The 17,013-nt window shown below is 34.4% G+C and overlaps 3 protein-coding genes across 5 annotated transcripts; 2 read left to right on the top strand and 1 right to left on the bottom strand.

Moving 5' to 3' along the window:
• Nucleotides 1-3,362: 3,362 nt before the first annotated feature.
• LOC145627379 (high affinity nitrate transporter 2.5-like) lies at nt 3,363-13,626 on the top strand. The gene is made up of 3 exons (XM_081679770.1): nt 3,363-4,534; nt 4,640-4,973; nt 13,399-13,626. The coding sequence occupies exons 1-3, from the start codon at nt 3,363-3,365 to the stop codon at nt 13,435-13,437; spliced, it is 1,545 nt and encodes a 514-aa protein (XP_081535896.1). The 3' UTR covers nt 13,438-13,626.
• LOC145628579 (CRIB domain-containing protein RIC4-like) lies at nt 9,013-12,434 on the top strand. 3 transcript variants are annotated; one of them, XM_081680911.1, is made up of 4 exons: nt 9,013-9,066; nt 10,681-10,813; nt 10,908-11,054; nt 12,045-12,434. In XM_081680911.1, the coding sequence occupies exons 1-4, from the start codon at nt 9,028-9,030 to the stop codon at nt 12,326-12,328; spliced, it is 603 nt and encodes a 200-aa protein (XP_081537037.1). In that variant the 5' UTR covers nt 9,013-9,027; the 3' UTR covers nt 12,329-12,434. The 3 variants fall into 3 exon arrangements, with proteins under 3 accessions (XP_081537037.1, XP_081537039.1, XP_081537038.1); XM_081680913.1 differs by lacking the exon at nt 9,013-9,066 and adding an exon at nt 10,454-10,584; XM_081680912.1 differs by lacking the exon at nt 9,013-9,066 and having other exon boundaries at nt 10,596-10,813.
• On the bottom strand, nt 13,386-15,782 carry LOC145628578 (photosystem I reaction center subunit XI, chloroplastic-like). The gene is made up of 2 exons (XM_081680910.1): nt 15,502-15,782; nt 13,386-14,018 (listed from the first exon to the last, which is right to left on the bottom strand). Exons 1-2 carry the CDS (start codon nt 15,658-15,660, stop codon nt 13,527-13,529), a joined length of 651 nt encoding a protein of 216 aa, XP_081537036.1. The 5' UTR covers nt 15,661-15,782; the 3' UTR covers nt 13,386-13,526.
• Between the last annotated feature and the right edge of the window lie 1,231 nt (nt 15,783-17,013).

The following is a 17,013-nucleotide window of genomic DNA, read 5'->3' as shown; positions in this document are numbered from 1 at the left end:
AGCTTTTATAAATTGTCACAATACTAGTATAATGATTTTTCTATGAAACAAATCAAATGAGATAATTATATATGTTATCTTAGCTTACACAATTTCAATCAGCTTGAGGTGTAAAACAAACTTACTTTTTTTTTTTATGAATAAACTTACTTATGAGAGGTGTTTATTAGTGGACAAAGATGATATTCCAAGCTACTATACCTACACATTTATATACTCCGTACACTTGTACATTATGTACACATAATTATTTACTCTTTTGCGCTAAAATGGAATGAACATAAAAATTTGAACTAATGTAATAATAATAATAGTAATAATAGTAATAATAATAATAATAGTAATAATAATAATAATAATAATAATAATAATAATTTCTTGTAAATCAATTGATTTTGTAGGTTTTTGTTATTTTTTTTATAATAATAATAAAATTAACCGGACTAAAATAACAAATTAAAAAAAAAAGAGTCAAATTAGTAAATACTTGTTCTATTGGTAAGTAATATTTGTCCCGTATTTGTATGGAGTATCTCAAACTCCATTAGGTTATTAATTATTATACGAAGTACTAATTAATACACTTTATATATCAGATTAGGGTAGGTAAATATAATTTATAGTATAATTTATCCTTTAAGTTCTTGATTCTTTACTTTTTGAAGGGTCAAAAGCCAAATTGATTTTTTCATTTAGAATTAATTTCGACTTATATATATATACTAGTAAGATACTTGTTCATACGAGTCATACCATATTATAATATAAAGTACTTTTTAAATAATTATAGAAAAACAAAATTATTATGATATGCGGAAAGCCGGAAACGCATTTGGTGGCCAGCACTTCATAAACACTTCACGTTAAACGACTAATAACGATAATATCCTTAATTTTTTTTTTTATTCGTTTGAATTGTTGCTTCAATTATTACGCCACATGTAGACTTGTAGTGTGATTAATTTATTTAATCTACAACTACTACATCATAATACCGTACCATTATTCGGTTAATGTACGGTCGGTTTATGTACTACTCCGTACTTTTATTTGTTTAATGAACACCATCTTATCATCCAGCACATTTTTTTGTCATCTAATGAGTTATCTTATATCATATGATGATAAATATTTGACAATTGAATGAATTAATTGTTTTCTATCCCCTAATTTATGTCAATTGCATGCCATTGTGATATGCATATCATAGCTTAAATTTAGGGCTACTCATCAATTCATCATGAATGATTGAATAAAGTGCTAATAAGTAGCGATTATATTTTTTTTTTTTCATTTTTATGTATTACTATTTACTACTCCATACAGAGTACATAGTTTTATTATACATACCCTCTCTATTCGTGTTTGTTTGTTTCCATACATAAGGTGATTAATTGATAATTATTTTGAATTTTTATTTTAATTTTATTTTTAAGTCTTTGTATTTACGCACGCCTAGGGTGGGCATATGTTTAGTCATAAAAAAGGTGTTAAATCATACGGAGTATAATGTATGGTAGTGTGTAATTCTGTTAGCTAGATTAACTCCACAATTTATGGATTTTACAATCGAGACAAAACTTGTGTGAGCTAAGATGTCATTATAATGACGATAATACAAGTAAACAGCGTGTTGGTTGCCCGTTGATCACAACGACCTACTCCGTACTAAGTACAACGTATCTGATTGCTTGCTTTTTCTATAGTCAAACAGAGACATCATCAAATGGGTATTTGTAGAAGTAAAGTATTGATTAATACTAGGTACAAAAAAATCATTTTTTTTTTGAAAACACACAAAAAATCAATTTATTTCTGATTAATCTAAGAGTTATTTGACTATTTTGTGCATATTTAGGGCATGTTTACATTACTGAACTGAACTGATTGGTGGTGAAATGAACTAAACTGAGCTGAAATGAATTTTTTACGAGAGAGGGAAATTAGGAGCTGAACTAAACTGAACTGATTAGAGCTGAGCTGAACTGAACTGGTTGGAACTAAAATGAACGGAACTTAACTGAAATTAAGTAAATGTAAACAAGCCCTTAATATTTTATATGATGCTTTTAAAATCTTAAAATAATGACAAAAAAAAAAAAAAAAAAAAAAAAAAAACCACCCTTAATGCACCTAGCTTTATGTGCATCCAGATTCATTCTTGTTAGGGCACTTGTTCAATAATTCTCCCAAGTCCTAAGTTAATTATTTATATACTCGTCGTACAAATTAAGTAGTAGATGGATTGAAATGCATATATAGAAGAGCTAAATTTTTTTTTTTCCTAATTATTTAAAGCAAAGAGATTACCAATGCAAGCTTTGAAAAATAAACGCACGTCTTCACTTGTCTTCATTCATTATATAATTTTATAATTCTTTAAGCAAAGCATGCATGGTTAAATTCATTATAAACAAAACCAGTTTTTTACTATTAGGTAAGTCTATCTTCTCTTAAGCTAAGATTATTATAGATAAACGGAACAATGATAAAGGCGACAAAACATGTATGTGTGAGACCATAACCATACAAATTATATACAACTAATTGATCACATCACAACTTCTTAACTACTATTTTGTTGTCTGTACAATGCTTTTTAAATTTATGATTTTTCAAATTGGAAACACAATGAAAATATTAGTAAAAAGTCAACGATCATAAATCTATCAAAGTTCAAAAATATGGAGGAATCAAAGCAATAAAGCATCATGAGCCATGAAATATCATTACCTTAAAGCAAGTTAAATTTTTTTATCACTTTCTACGTAATGAAACATCTATTGTGCTTTCCTGATACATACTATAGAGTACTCCGTAAAAAGAATATAGTAAAAATATTATGACCTTATTTGTAACAAATTGTGACCTTTAGCATCACCCATGCATATATGCATATCATATCATAAAGACAACTATAATGTGATTAATTTCCTTTCTAATGACGTGTTGATAAGTAGTAGAAGAACAACAATAAAAAAAAAATAATAATAATGGTACGGTATGATAATCGTAAATTTGTAACCACTTGATCTTATAATACTAATTCCGTAGTTTCCGTACATTTGCCTTTTCAGTTTAATTAAGCATCTTTAATCTGGCAAACTACTATATAAGCTAGGTTAGATGAACCACATTCTTTCAACTTGAGCTTCTAGTCTTCTACTTCACCTTATTACTCACCAAACCAAACACATACAAACTTTATTTGTATTCCCCAAACAAAAAAACTCCCTCTGTCCCGAAATAATAGTAGTTATACTAGAAATATAAAGTAAATTTTCTAGTAAGAAATACATAATAAAAGTGTGTTAAATTTATTGATATATTAATCTATCTACTATAGTTAGAAGTATATCAATATGGTAAACAATAATAATATTGGAGAGAATAATAACAATGCTGTGGATGAAACACAAAAAAAATATAGTTATCCAATTGATACAGAAAATAAAGCAATGATATTTCCATTATTTTCTGTAGAAAAACCTCATATGAGAGCATTTCATTTGAGTTGGTTTCAATATTTCACTTGTTTTGTATGTACTTTCGCAGCTCCACCTTTGCTTCCAATCATCCGTGATAATCTCAACCTTACAGCCACTGACATTGGCAATGCCGGCGTTGGTTCCGTTGCGGGGGCGATTTTCGCCCGTCTTGCCTTAGGTGCTGCCTGTGACTTAGCCGGCCCTCGCCTCGCCTCTGCCACTGTCTGTTTTCTTACTGTCCCTGCTGTTTTTCTCTCTTCTATGGCTAGCTCACCCGCCGCCTTTTTTATGATGCGGTTTTTTACCGGATTTTCTTTAGCCACTTTTGTGTCTACACAGTATTGGATGAGTTGTATGTTTTCTCCTAAGGTTGTTGGCATTGCGAACGGCCAGTCGGGTGGGTGGGGGAACCTCGGCGGAGGGGTGGCTAACCTTCTGATGCCACTTCTATATAATTTTATTTTAAATAATACTAAGGCTGACACGCCTTTTACAGCCTGGAGGGTTTCATTTTTCTTGCCCGCTTTTTTGCAAATGTTTTCAGCATTTGCAGTCATGCTATTAGGCCAAGACCTTCCTGATGGAAACTTTCTTAAGCTCCAAAAATCCGGTGAAATGCACAAGGACAACGCGAAGAAGATTGTGTATCACGCGATCACCAACTATAGGGGTTGGATCACTGCTATAGGATACGGATTCTGTTTCGGAGTTGAGCTAGCCGTAACAAACATAATTGTTTCCTACTTCTATGACCGATTTAATCTTAACCTTAGCCTAGCAGGCATTGTTGGTGCACTTTTTGGGATGGTTAATATTTTCTCTAGGTCATGTGGTGGATTGTTCTCCGACTTCATGGCGAAAAAGTATGGAATGAGGGGGAGATTGTGGGGGTGGTGGGGTGTTCAGACACTAAGTGGTGTAATGTGTATTGTTATGGGACGCCTTGACACTTTAGGCGCTACCATTGCGGTCATGTTGATCTTTTGCTTTCTTGTTCAAGCTTCCGAAGGACTCACATTCGGGGTTGTTCCCTTTGTCTCTAGAAGGTAATTAACAATCATTCACGTAATACTACCTCTGTTAACTATTAGTTGCAAAACACGGGGGATTAATTAATTGATCTTTGTTTGTATGATTATTGTTCTTTGCAGATCATTGGGTTTGGTTTCGGGGATATCAGGAGCAGGAGGAAACGTAGGTGCAGTGATATGTCAAGTAATATTCTTCAGAGGTTCACAATTCAAACTAGAAGATGGAATAACATACATGGGTATTATAATCATTGTTACTACACTTAGCTTATCTTCAATATATTTCCCTCAATGGGGCGGTATGTTGGCTGGTCCGAAACCGGGTGTTACTGAGGAAGACTATTACCTGAGGGAATGGGATGCAGATGAGCAGGAACAAGGACTACATAAAGTAAGCATGAAATTCGCCGAAGGGTGTAGGAATGAAAGAAGCTGTAAAGTTAAGTCTGTTCCGGTAGTAGAAGAGAGCAGCCGTCCTACGATTGATGTTGTGTAACTATATATGCCTGCCTTGTGCTTTCATCTAGATCAAGTCTAAGTAATTGAGTTCATGAAAATTGTGTACAACTTGCTGATTGCAAATGAAGCGTCTCTGATCTAGATTTATTAGTCTTTCATATATAGAAGGATTAACAGAGGTGATACTGATGCTATAATGCTAGTAATAGTATACAGGAACAATAGAGTTTCTATTGTATGCTGGAGTTGTGTTAAGTTGTAATCTTTAGCTGCGTTGGTGTTTGTGTTTTCTTCCTTGATGAGTAATAATATTTTATTTGCTAGAGGTTAAAAAAAAAAGGTAATGGTTAAGTAATTAATGGAAATTTAACTCCTGATTGATTGTTTTTGATTGGTGTTTTGACTCAATCTTTTTTTTTTTTTTTTTTAAACTTCATACACATGGATTAAGACATGATTATGTTGATACAACAATGCTTCGTACTAGCTCATATGAGAAATTGAGAAGTTTTACTCATTAGTCTTACTCTTACATGTCACTAGTTTTCGTCATGCTTGTTTTGAAGGGCTTACAACGGACCTAATCCATGTATGAAAATGTTGTTTGACATGTAAAATAGCTTGGGTGTGATATCCAAAATGATCAAAATCGCCAACATTTAGTGTGAATGATGGACAACCACACCCTTAGTACTTCACCACTATCTTCCCTCTTGTCACCAATCACTAATACCTTGACACCACCACCACCCCAATTGATGACGACAAACACCACGACCACCACATTGACCGACGACGACCACCACCACTACCCTGACCGGCGACCTACCACATCCCCCTCAAAGACAACCCACCTCCTTCCCTCACCGGTGGAAAGGTGGTTTTTTGTTTTTTTTTTTTTGTTTTTTTTTCTTTTCTGGCAACCGTACCAATCGGAGCCCAAAATCGGTTACCGTGCGCAATAACCGGAGCCCAAAACCGGTTACCGATTTTGGGCGCGGTAACTAGTTTTGGGCTTCTACCTGAAATAAAAAAATAATACTCATAATAAATAAACCGCCACCTTCCCGCCGACGAGGGGAGGTGGTGGGTTGTGATAGAGGAGGGTGTGATGGGTCGCCGGTCAGGGTGGTGGTGGTCATCGCCAATCGGAAGGGGTTGTTGGTTGCCGGGAGGATAAGGAGTGGTGAATTAGTAAGGGTATGATTGTCCATTCATACCAAATGTTGGCGGTGATGATCGTTTTTGTTGGCGGTGTTTAGCAATGCACATAAGGAGATGTTGAATCTAGGTGCCCATTTTTCTTTCAACTAGTTACAAGTGAAACCCTTTTAAAAAATCAAACTAAAAGGCGGGAGAAAACTCTTTTCCCTTGAGAAACAAATGAGATAAGTGTGCTAATTATCGCTAAAATTGAATTAAGTCATACTCTTAAACTATTGGTTTTTGAAGTTTGAACTGCATTTCTTGTACAATGCAATGTACGCTTTTACGTCCCAAATTCTTCTGTTATTCCGTCGCTTTGATGAGCAATTGCTTAAACCCTTTGAAAACCCTAATTTCTTATAATTCAACCCAGATTAAGATTACCCAGAAACAAATTCAACGATTCCATGCTTCTGTCTCCTCTAAACAGCATGAAAAACAACCACAATTATTGGGGTTTATTGATGATTTGAAGGATGAACGAACGCTTCACACCCTTCATGGGAGGGTAATAAAGAGTGGTTCCATTGTTGATTTGAATGTTGGGAACTATGTTTTGAGTCTTTATGCGAAATTCAAAGATTTGGGTTCTGCCCAGAACCTGTTCGATGAAATGTCTGAGAGAAATGTTCGTACTTGGACGGTTCTGATTTCGGGTTTTGCTCGAATCGGATTGTTTCGAGTTGGGTTGGATTGTTTTTCTCGAATGCTAGTGGAGGGTGTGTGTCCAAATGGGTTTACATTGTCAAGTGTATTCAAGTGTTGTTCTTCTATAGGGTTGGTTTATAATGGTAAGGCAATTCATGGGTGGATACTGAAACATGGGATTGATTTGGATGCTGTGTTGAAGAACTCTATTATTGATTTTTATGTGAAATCTGAAGAGCTTGATTATGCTAATAAGTTGTTTGAGTGTACAGATTGTGTGGATACCGTTTCGTGTAATATAATGATTAAAGCTAACATGGAAAGTGGTAATGTAGAGAGCTCTCTTGGTATGTTTAGAAGATTGTCCACTAAAGATGTTGCAACCTGGAATACTGTTATATCAGGAATGATGAAAAATGGGTTTGAAGGAACGGCGTTGGAACTCCTTTATGAAATGGTTAAAGAACAAGCTTGTTTTGATGAATTTACATATGCTATTACGTTGGCTTTGGTTTCTTCATTATCTATATTGGGGCTTGGGGCACAGCTACATGCTCGATTGATCAGGCTTAGATTCTATGATAATGAGTATATAAGAACTTCACTAATTGATATGTATTCCAAGTGTGGGGTGATTGATAAGGCATCTGTTGTATTCAAGCAAATGCCTCAAGGATTTTCTAATAAACATGCTTCTAAGATAAATGGTGAAAATTTAAAGATGGACACTGTTTCTTGGAGCTCCATGCTTTCAGGATATGCTCAGAATGGAAGGTTTGGAGAAGCCTTGGAAATGTTCTGCCATATGGTTCGTGAAGGAATTGGAGTTGATAAATATACTCTGACTACTATTGTCTCTGTATGTGCTGATTATGGGTTTTTGGAATTTGGTGAGCAGATTCATGGCCTCACACATAAGGTGGGACACAAATTCGATTTGGTTTTTTGCTCGTCGTTGGTTGATATGTATTCCAAATGTGGAAGTTTAGGGAATGCGCAGACAGTATTTGATCAAACTGTCACAAGGAACACTATTTTGTGGACAGCTATTATAAACGGATATGCCTTCCATGGGCTAGGTAGAGAAGCCGTTAGACTATTTCAAATGATGCTGGAAGATGATGTTCAACCAAATGAGATTACCTTTGTGGCAGTTCTAACCGCATGCAGCCATGCCGGGCTTGTTGACGAAGGCCACAATTTTTTCTCCGTAATGAAAGAAGTTTACAAAATTAAGCCTGGAGTTGAACACTTTACTTGCATGGTTGATCTCTTTGGCCGTGCTGGCTACCTGGATGAGATAAAGAACTTCATTTACGAGAACAATCTATCACATCTTAGCTCGGTATGGAGGGCCTTCTTATCCTCTTGTCGACTCCACAAAAGTTATGATATGGGAAAATGGGTGTCAGAAAAGTTGCTTGAACTCGAACCATTGGATGCAGAACCTTATGTTTTGCTATCCAACATGTGTGCTACCAGTAACAGATGGGAAGAATCTGCTAGAGTTAGGAGTTCAATGCAGAAGAAAGGCGTTAGAAAGCACCCAGGTCAATCTTGGATACAACTGAACAACCAAGTTCATACTTTTGTGATGGGTGATAGGACTCATCCACAAGAAGCTGATATTTATTCTTATTTGGACAACCTAATTGGTAGGCTAAAGGAGATAGGCTATTGTACTAATTTAGAGCAGGTTACTCAAGATGTAGAAGAGGAACAGCAGGAAATGTTTCTCCGTAGTCATAGTGAGAAGCTTGCCGTTGTATATGGTATCATTAGCACGACTAGTTTAACACCAATACGGGTCATGAAAAATCTTCGAGTCTGTACAGATTGTCATAATTTTCTGAAGTACACCTCTCAGCTTTTAGGCAGGGAAATAATCGTCAGAGATATTCGTAGATTTCACCATTTCAAGGATGGACTCTGTTCTTGTGGAGATTACTGGTGAGCTGGAAGTAATTTGTCATGCATGACACCTTGATGGCATGTATTGGTGAACTCTAAACTGAGTGACCATATTGGTTGTTATTGTCCTGGCATTCACATTATGTTCAAAATGTGGAGTACAGAGTATCATTCAAGCTCAAATATTAGAACAGGGTTTATTGGTGTTCTGTTTTTTATTGTTCAAAGTTCAGAGACCAAAAAGCAGCTATGAATGGTTGTAAATCGCCTTGTTTCATCGATTCATGTCTTTCAGATACTTGGCAATGTTTGGGCTTGGGCAGGTATAATGTTCATAAATCCTTTGAAGCTTTATGTTTCACTGTATCTTGTATTCTTGTTTATCTGACAAGTTTTCATGATCAGATCAACATTTCTCAACCTACACTTCCTTGAAATAAAAATCATCCATCAAGTCTTCTTCCTTATGTTTGTGCATCTTTTAGAAAATGATCTTCCGATTTCATTATTGTTCTAGTTTATTTATACATTCAGCTATGCAGTCCTGTTTGAATAACTTAAAACCAGATATTCCCCCCCCCCCTTCCCTTTTGAATTGTAAGGATTGAGGCTTTTTTTGAAGTGGCCCTTTTTATTCTGTGAAACTGTGTTTTTAAGTGTTTTCCCTAAAAGTTAATTGACCAGGCTTTTACTACACTTCTTTTATGTATATCTTTCATCAACACTCTCCCCTGAATTCTCTGTAGGTACGTCATCGTTTAATGAAATTTATGTTTTAATTAAGAAGAGCCTTAAAGATCAAGTCATCAAATTGGAACTTACTGATATTAGGTGCTTAAGATAATGCTTCTTTTTCTAGCTTCTATGTTCTTTCACTCCTTCGCTTTAATCTTATAGGTTCTTCTCATCTTCTGTTACTTTAAATTAATGATGTACCTATATTCTCATTATGATGATAGTGTTCTGCATTATCATGATAATCATTGGTTCTTGGCTGCTTATCTTATTTCTTCTGCAGCTGGTTCACATATTAAGGTGGATTTTTGACATGATTTTAGTCGATCAAGTGTGTACACCTTTTCATTATTTTATTTATCATACAACAGCTGTAAGGTTACTCATTGAAAACTTATTTGATCAAAACTTGCTTACTTTTTAAAACAAGATTTTTTGTTTTCAGCAGTTACAAGACTTTGCAAAACTGACCTGTATGCTGTATCATACTAAAATAACCTATAGTAAATAAACTTGTTTTGACCCGAACCAGAAAAACCCAACCCAAGCCGAAAACCAGTACTCCCTCCGTATTTTATTAATTGCTCCACTTTCCTTTTGAATTGACATTAATAAATATCTCACCAAAGTTGAACTTCCCCTACATCCGATTTGACCGAAACCAAAACCTGATTCAAATAGCTTGTTTACCACCTCTTGTTGTTGCCTTGAATATTGTTCTTGTTGGAGTAGGGAATGTATCATTTTTTGACTAGTGCTATTATTCTAATTTCCTCATCATTAGCTACTTTGGGATAAAGAAATGCTCAAAATCAGCATCACCATCAGTTTTAGCTGTGGATTAAAAATACGTAATATCGCTTATGTTCCACTCTTGGAGATTGAGTACTAATCAAGTAAAGAGAGTAGTAATGTTGAGAAACCAAATAGTAATGGGGTTTTGGTGGCTTTTCTCACAAGAGAGGTTAGTGGAACAAAGATAGAGGAGAGCCCACCACAGAACTTAGACATCAATTGTTAGATACTAGGATTTAGGTACAATTTTTTGCTGCTAAGACCTGTCTTTTTGCTCTAATTTGACATTGATTTGCTTTCGACGTACCGTGGTATTGTCAATTTTACAATATTTACGTCTTTGCATATATCTCTCAATCTCTTTGTGTCTTTTGTCTATCTTTGTTGACTTTGCTATGGGTGTCCAGGGTAAAGTGAGAGATCGAATGGAGAAATTCGTCGTTCTTCCTTTCTCCATGGGCTGTGCTTCGCAAGCTAGTGTTGCTGTTGCTGAACCAAGGCCTAGAAGATCAAAAGCAGACTTACATTCCCCTTCATTAAGTATGATAATATTTATATGCTCTTAATCTTTATTCATGGACTTGATTAAAAGTTGGTGTTTTAATTAATTTTTCTTGTTTGTAATTACTTCTAGGAATCCAGGAAGAAGAGGACGACGATGAAAGCTTATCTGGTGAGAGCATGAAGAATTCTTCAAGGTTTTTGGCACTTCCAAGAACTAACTTGTCCACTGGGGTTAACAGGCTAGTGAAAGGTTTCAAAAGTTTGTCGCAACTATTCAGTAAGTCACGTGGCTCCTCGTTTTTCCTTAAGTTTGTTTAATTTTCTATGATTATCCATTCCAAACTACGGTACATCAAAGTTGCCTTGAAAGTAATATGTGTATGGTCTAAGGGTGAATCAAAAGAAAACTCCTAAACTTACGGAGCAATATAACAAAAATTCAATCTTGTGTACATGCATCTATGTGATATCGAACTCTTAATCTAACAGTTTAGACTAAGGGTCTTATATAATCAACTCTTTCGGTGATTTCAAATTCTCCTCTCTATGCATGCATGTGTACTGCAATGAACCAATACCATTCACATGCCTAATAAAACCTGTTCGTTGAAAAGCTAATACTTCGTAGATGACTAAGATGAGTTTATAAAATTAAGATCGCTACCATATTATTTGTATTATATGCGTTACATAGCACCTATGTTATTTGGTTTGATGATCATCTTCTTGTTCACTGCAATAATGCTGGCGCGCTGAATTTGAGCTAGACATTTTTCTACGTTACACTTTAAAATGTCTTTAGCTGTCGAACTAATTGCAAATTTTAAGTTGATACTACGTATTACAATATATATGTTGTAGTACAGAATATATGTATTTGAAAATATTGAATGCAAAATAGGGAAAACAAAAAAATGCATTTACCTAGATAAAATTAAATAAAGACTTCATCATTTCATTTGCATTTCAACCAGTTTAGACTTTTTTGCATCTTGCCAAACACCTCTAAATAATACTCACTCCGATCCTTTTATTTAAAAAAAAATGTGTATTACTGTCTTATGTGCTTAATAACTTATTGTGAGATCAAGGTGACTTTACAATTATTATCAGTGTTATTCTAAATGTCTTACGAGTACAAAATAACAAGGTGTAGTACAATCTTAATCTGTACTATATAGACTTATGGTTCCTTGCACCCTTTTTTTTTTTTTTTGTTATTTTCAGAATTTTTTTAAACTTTTCCTTCCAATTTTCTCTCTTCCAGTTTATGAAGATGAAATGGCAGAGTTGGGGATGAACATGGAAATTGGGTGTCCAACCGATGTGAAGCACGTAACACACATTGGGTGGGATAACCTAGCTAAAACAGACCCACTTATAGGGTGGGATAACCTCATCACATCCGAGCTGCTGTCGTCTTCGTCGTCTCACAATCACCCTGCATCATCTGCTGTTACCTTGAAGCAGTTTAATAATCTTGCAACTGCTCCTGAAAAAGACCGTCCAACCTTTGTTAGTAGTTTCAATGCCTCCTCTTCATTGGCTTAGTCTTGAAGATTTAATATAAATCTTTGCTTTTGATCATATATTATAAATATAATACTTTGTATTATATATATGTCTTGCAATCAAAGTTGGTTCTATTTTGTGGGCATATATTATATGATATGATGTGGTTTGTATTGTGCTAGGTTTTGTGTTTTTTTTTTTTTTGGTGTTCTACCCGGTTCACCCTTTGGGCTAATCCGGATTCGGGGATCAGTTCTGGGTGGTTAGGTTCCAGTCCCCTCCCGATTGTTGTTGCGGGGGATCGAACACGAGTCCTCCCTACCAAGTGTAGTCCCAATCACCACTACACCAACAACCAATTGATTGTGCTAGGTTTTGTGTGATTATGTACAAATCATGGCAGTTTTTATAATGCACCACCACAACCTCCATAATCATATTGCATATTTGTACTGTGGTTGGTTATGATTGGTTTGATCTAGAGTGTACTCATTTGTTGTAAAGAACAAGTTGTGATACGTAGGAAGGAAAAGAAAATGAATTTTATGTAAATGTGAATGTGATTATTATTTCTAGATTACTCAATTATCATTATCCCACTCCTTTTCCTCTATACTTTAGAAAGATGGAAGCAACTTGAATGATTCATGAGACGTACGTGTACAGTCTTGCTTAGCTGGAAAAGAAAAATACTCGACCAATACGACCATCAGAGGGAGAGGATGTAGAAAATCTTTCACTTTTCACTCCGTTTTTTTTATGATAGTCACAAGTATTCATGTCATATCTTGTGTATTATATGCGTTGAAGGATTCACACTTGTGATTTTCCGATGCATTGTATAATAATTTATTTGCACAAAAAATGTACGCAGACGGGAGAGATTTGGGATGATTTATATTTTTCACTATAGAAACTTAAAAGGTTTTCAATTCAATTAATTTGGGACGAACTATCATAGAGAAGTGACCTATTATTGGGATGGATATTGGAAATTAATGCGTATATTTGAAATTCGTTGTCAAAGTAGATTTCAATTAGCAAAATGTTGATTACTTCTAGTTGTAAGTCTTGTAACTATACAAATTAAAGCAGATACAAGAACAAAGCAAATTAAGGAGCAAACAGAAAGCAGAGTATTTCCTTGAATATACAATATCTTTTTCCATCTTCACAATAATAGAAGTTTAGCCCCTTACAACCAGAACCATACTACCCATGATCTCAAATTCCTAACTCACTTGAAGTAGTAAGGAAGGTTGAGAACGTACATGAGGAAGTAAGCCCATGTAACACCGGAAACACCACCGAAGAAGAACCCTCCGGTGAACTTAGCCCACCCATCAGCAGTCTGGAGCTGGTCGGGCTGCTTCTTTCGCCCGGTCAATGTCAAAGACGGGGCGATAGAGGGCTCTCCCTCCTTGAAGGAAGCAATACCATACATAGTCAAGCAAATGCTTAGGATTACTACAAGTCCTGCAGCAGCTAAGGAACCTGCAGCACCAGCATACTCAGTGTTTCTTAATGGGCCAGCCTTGACAAATGGGCCAACCAAAAGAAATCCATGGGCCAAGCCCACCTCAACACCACGTAGAAGTGGGTTGACTGCAGTCCTGTAGGCTGGGAGGTTGGATAGGTACCAGGCAATCAATGGGCTGGATGTCACTGGGGTCTCAAGCCCACCAATGAATGGGTCTCCATTTAGAGGCTGGATTACTTGGTATGTTGGCTGTCAAAGAAATTAATTATAAACAAAGTTAATTTTGTTCATAACTTATCGGTTAATCGGGGCGTATAATTATATAAATGGCAATGATGTAGACAAAATTATTTAGCAAACTATTCTCTGAACATATTGCAAGTTTATATCCGAAAAAATATACTGACAAAAAAAAATATTACAACTCCTAGTAATAATGAGCTCAAACTATTAGTGATCAATTTGATCGTTTAAGTTATTGAGTGTTATTCAACCCTTGAAGAACTTTAGATTTTCTAATCATTTATTCCTACCTATATCCATTATGAAAATCGAATATATTAAAGATGTTACAGACTACTTTTTATATTTCTTTTTGTTTGTTTCATAAGCACCGATATTTTAACTATCCATTACTTCCCCGTCAATAAAAAAAAAAAAAAAAAAAAAAAAAAAAAAAACTATCCATTACTTCATATAAATGTATAATCAAGCTATAATATACTTCGTACATGTGAATGGAAGTAGTAAAAAAGTATAGTGTATATGATATGCTATTACATCATTTGAAAGCGGGAGGAGAGCTCTAGCCATCCCTGTTATTTAATCTTTTTTTTTTTCTTTTTTTCTTTTAGCTAAATAAAGACATAAAAATAAATGTAACATCTACCAGCCAATCAAAAACAGCCAATTATTTAAGCATAATATGACTGGTTAATTTTAAAAAATTAGACTAAGGGCATGTTCTGATTTACTGAACTGAGATGAACTGAATTGTCTATGAGAAAAGCAAATTAGAAACTGAATTGAATTTCAACTGAAATTAAGCCGAAGAGATTAGATTTTAAATTAGAAACTTAATTAAGAAGACAAAAAAAAACAGCCACTCCAGAAATATTTAATTTTCAGAATAAAACTGTTGACCTTTTAACAATTCTAGGTTCTGGTAATCTGGTATCACCAAAACCACCAGACATGTCAGCAAACATACATCATCAAAGATCTAGATCACCGAATTTCTGGTCAGCTCAATGTACCAAATTACTGTCAATATCAATTTTAGTGTGCGTTCCAAAATATAACTATAGATTTGGTACGATATTATTCTAAATCTCCACTAATTCACATGATTATCAACTAATATTAAGTTACACCACTTATTATTCCATACCTAAGAAAGCTAAATTTTGCCATCAATGCATTTAATATCTGTGTACGGAGTAATACATACCTTGGCGTAACAATAATCTAATGTCATCATTTATCTACGACTAATCATCAATCGTTTCATCTAAAATCCATATAACTATTAGAGGTGAATTCATGACTAGACGTGTTCATTGTAATCACAATCAATACTATTCACAAACGTTATATAGTTCAATTTATAGATTATTGTATGATCGACTATACTTAATACAGTTAATACCGAACATCTTGTGTTTGTGTCACAAAATAAACAATAGGAGCACATAGCAATATAACACGTAACCTAATATGAGCATAATAATACCTTTTCGGATTGAACAGCCTTGATGGTAAAAGAAACGTTCCTCCTAGAAGAAGGGAAAGCTCGCAAAGCAGGGCCGGAAATGCCCTTAGGAGCCACAAGAGCCCTAGTGGTGAACCCACTCTTTAATTGGCTAGCCATTGGCGATGTGGTTGCAGCCATTTTTACAAGCCTCCCTAATAAAAAATATAGTTGTACCAAAAGCACAAAAAATTGAGTAAAGAGTTTTAAGAATGAGAAGAGTGACAATATAGTATAATAGTATACTTACTAAGTTAAAGATTTGGAAAGAGAAAATAAAGAAAGAAGAGGTTATCCTTCAAAGTTAGAATTCATGGTTGTGAGTTAAGTATCCTGATTTCTGATTGGATAATTGGTGGATCCAATCTTATCCACTCTCATCTTTACAAATACTCTTGTTTTTTATATCAGGTATTCGGACTATTTGACATACCATTTTTTTTGGATATCCATTTTTTATGGTTGGGCTGGTTCAAGATTGAATTGGGCTGGGTTGGTCCAAGAGGGCCCAAGACTAAATGAACTAATAATTAATATAGTTCAGGCCCAAGAATAAACTGCATTCCCAAAACCCAAAAGTTTGTATACAAATCTTTGCACATGTATAAACTTCAAACTCCAATTAAAAACAAAGTCCAAGAGATTATAAAAAGTAAGAATTTCATGAATCTCAATTCTATCACCCTCGTGTAATCAGGAAATAATAATAAAATACGAAGTAAATAAATTGGTCTTTTGTTTGAAAAAAAAAATCTAAAATGAGATTTGAGCGATTTTATGTTAAATATAGGTTTGGACTGCACCTATTATCGAGAGAGAGTTTATCTTACAAGTTCAAGTAACTATTCGTTAATCATACATAGTATGACGAAAGGAGAAGTAACCTATTTATCTTATAAAGTGTTTTAACTTTATCTTTCTTTATGAATTTGAAACACTAACATGTGTCTCATAAATACTACGATTTATAATTCAACATATTAGAATTTTAAAAGATCTATATAGTGAATTTAAAAATCGATAAAATACTTAAAACTTTATTCTATTCAACTTTTTGACAAGCAATAGCCAAAGGGTTCAACGTTTTTATTTGACCAAAGTGAAAGTATTCTTCTTTTCCCCCACTTCATATCTTCAACACTAAATTGCTTGGAAACAACCTTTACGATTTTATAAAAGGCCAAGGATTCCAAAAGAATGGCTGACTTGACCTGACTAAATAAAACACTAATTAAAACATTATCCTATCTATTCAAATTTATCATATTAATATATTTTTAAAATGGTAGATGGATATAATGAATATTCTTCACACGTTTTCAACTTTTGAAGTGAACTTGACACATTGGTTGAGAAGATTCAATTGACATTTTGACCAATTACTTTTTTTTTTTTTTTTTTTTTTTGTTAATTAATCTTTACTCCGGTATTTTTTAAAATAACTAATACTCCCACTATAAAATTACACGTGTTAAAGTTTATTAAATTGAGAAA

Source organism: Chenopodium album, chromosome 4 (assembly GCF_948465745.1).
Source record: "Chenopodium album chromosome 4, dcCheAlbu1.1, whole genome shotgun sequence".
Lineage (NCBI taxonomy): Eukaryota > Viridiplantae > Streptophyta > Magnoliopsida > Caryophyllales > Amaranthaceae > Chenopodium > Chenopodium album.
Note: the sequence above shows the minus strand (reverse complement) of the source record. Positions and strands in the feature narration are given on the sequence as shown.

Bases quoted from the DNA above. Each gene is read 5' to 3' on its own strand.
- LOC145628579 (XM_081680911.1), top strand. From the start codon at position 9,028: ATGTCTTTCAGATACTTGGCAATGTTTGGGCTTGGGCAG. The intron at 9,067-10,680 runs GTATAATGTTCA...ATGGGTGTCCAG, and splicing joins CAATGTTTGGGCTTGGGCAG to GGTAAAGTGAGAGATCGAAT. The intron at 10,814-10,907 runs GTATGATAATAT...AATTACTTCTAG, and splicing joins CTTACATTCCCCTTCATTAA to GAATCCAGGAAGAAGAGGAC.
- LOC145628578 (XM_081680910.1), bottom strand. From the start codon at position 15,660: ATGGCTGCAACCACATCGCCAATGGCTAGCCAATTAAAGAGTGGGTTC. The intron at 14,019-15,501 runs GTATTATTATGC...TTTCTTTGACAG, and splicing joins AGGCTGTTCAATCCGAAAAG to CCAACATACCAAGTAATCCA.
- LOC145627379 (XM_081679770.1), top strand. From the start codon at position 3,363: ATGGTAAACAATAATAATATTGGAGAGAATAATAACAATGCTGTGGAT. The intron at 4,535-4,639 runs GTAATTAACAAT...TGTTCTTTGCAG, and splicing joins GTTCCCTTTGTCTCTAGAAG to ATCATTGGGTTTGGTTTCGG. The intron at 4,974-13,398 runs GTAGTAGAAGAG...ACAAGAACAAAG, and splicing joins GTAAAGTTAAGTCTGTTCCG to CAAATTAAGGAGCAAACAGA.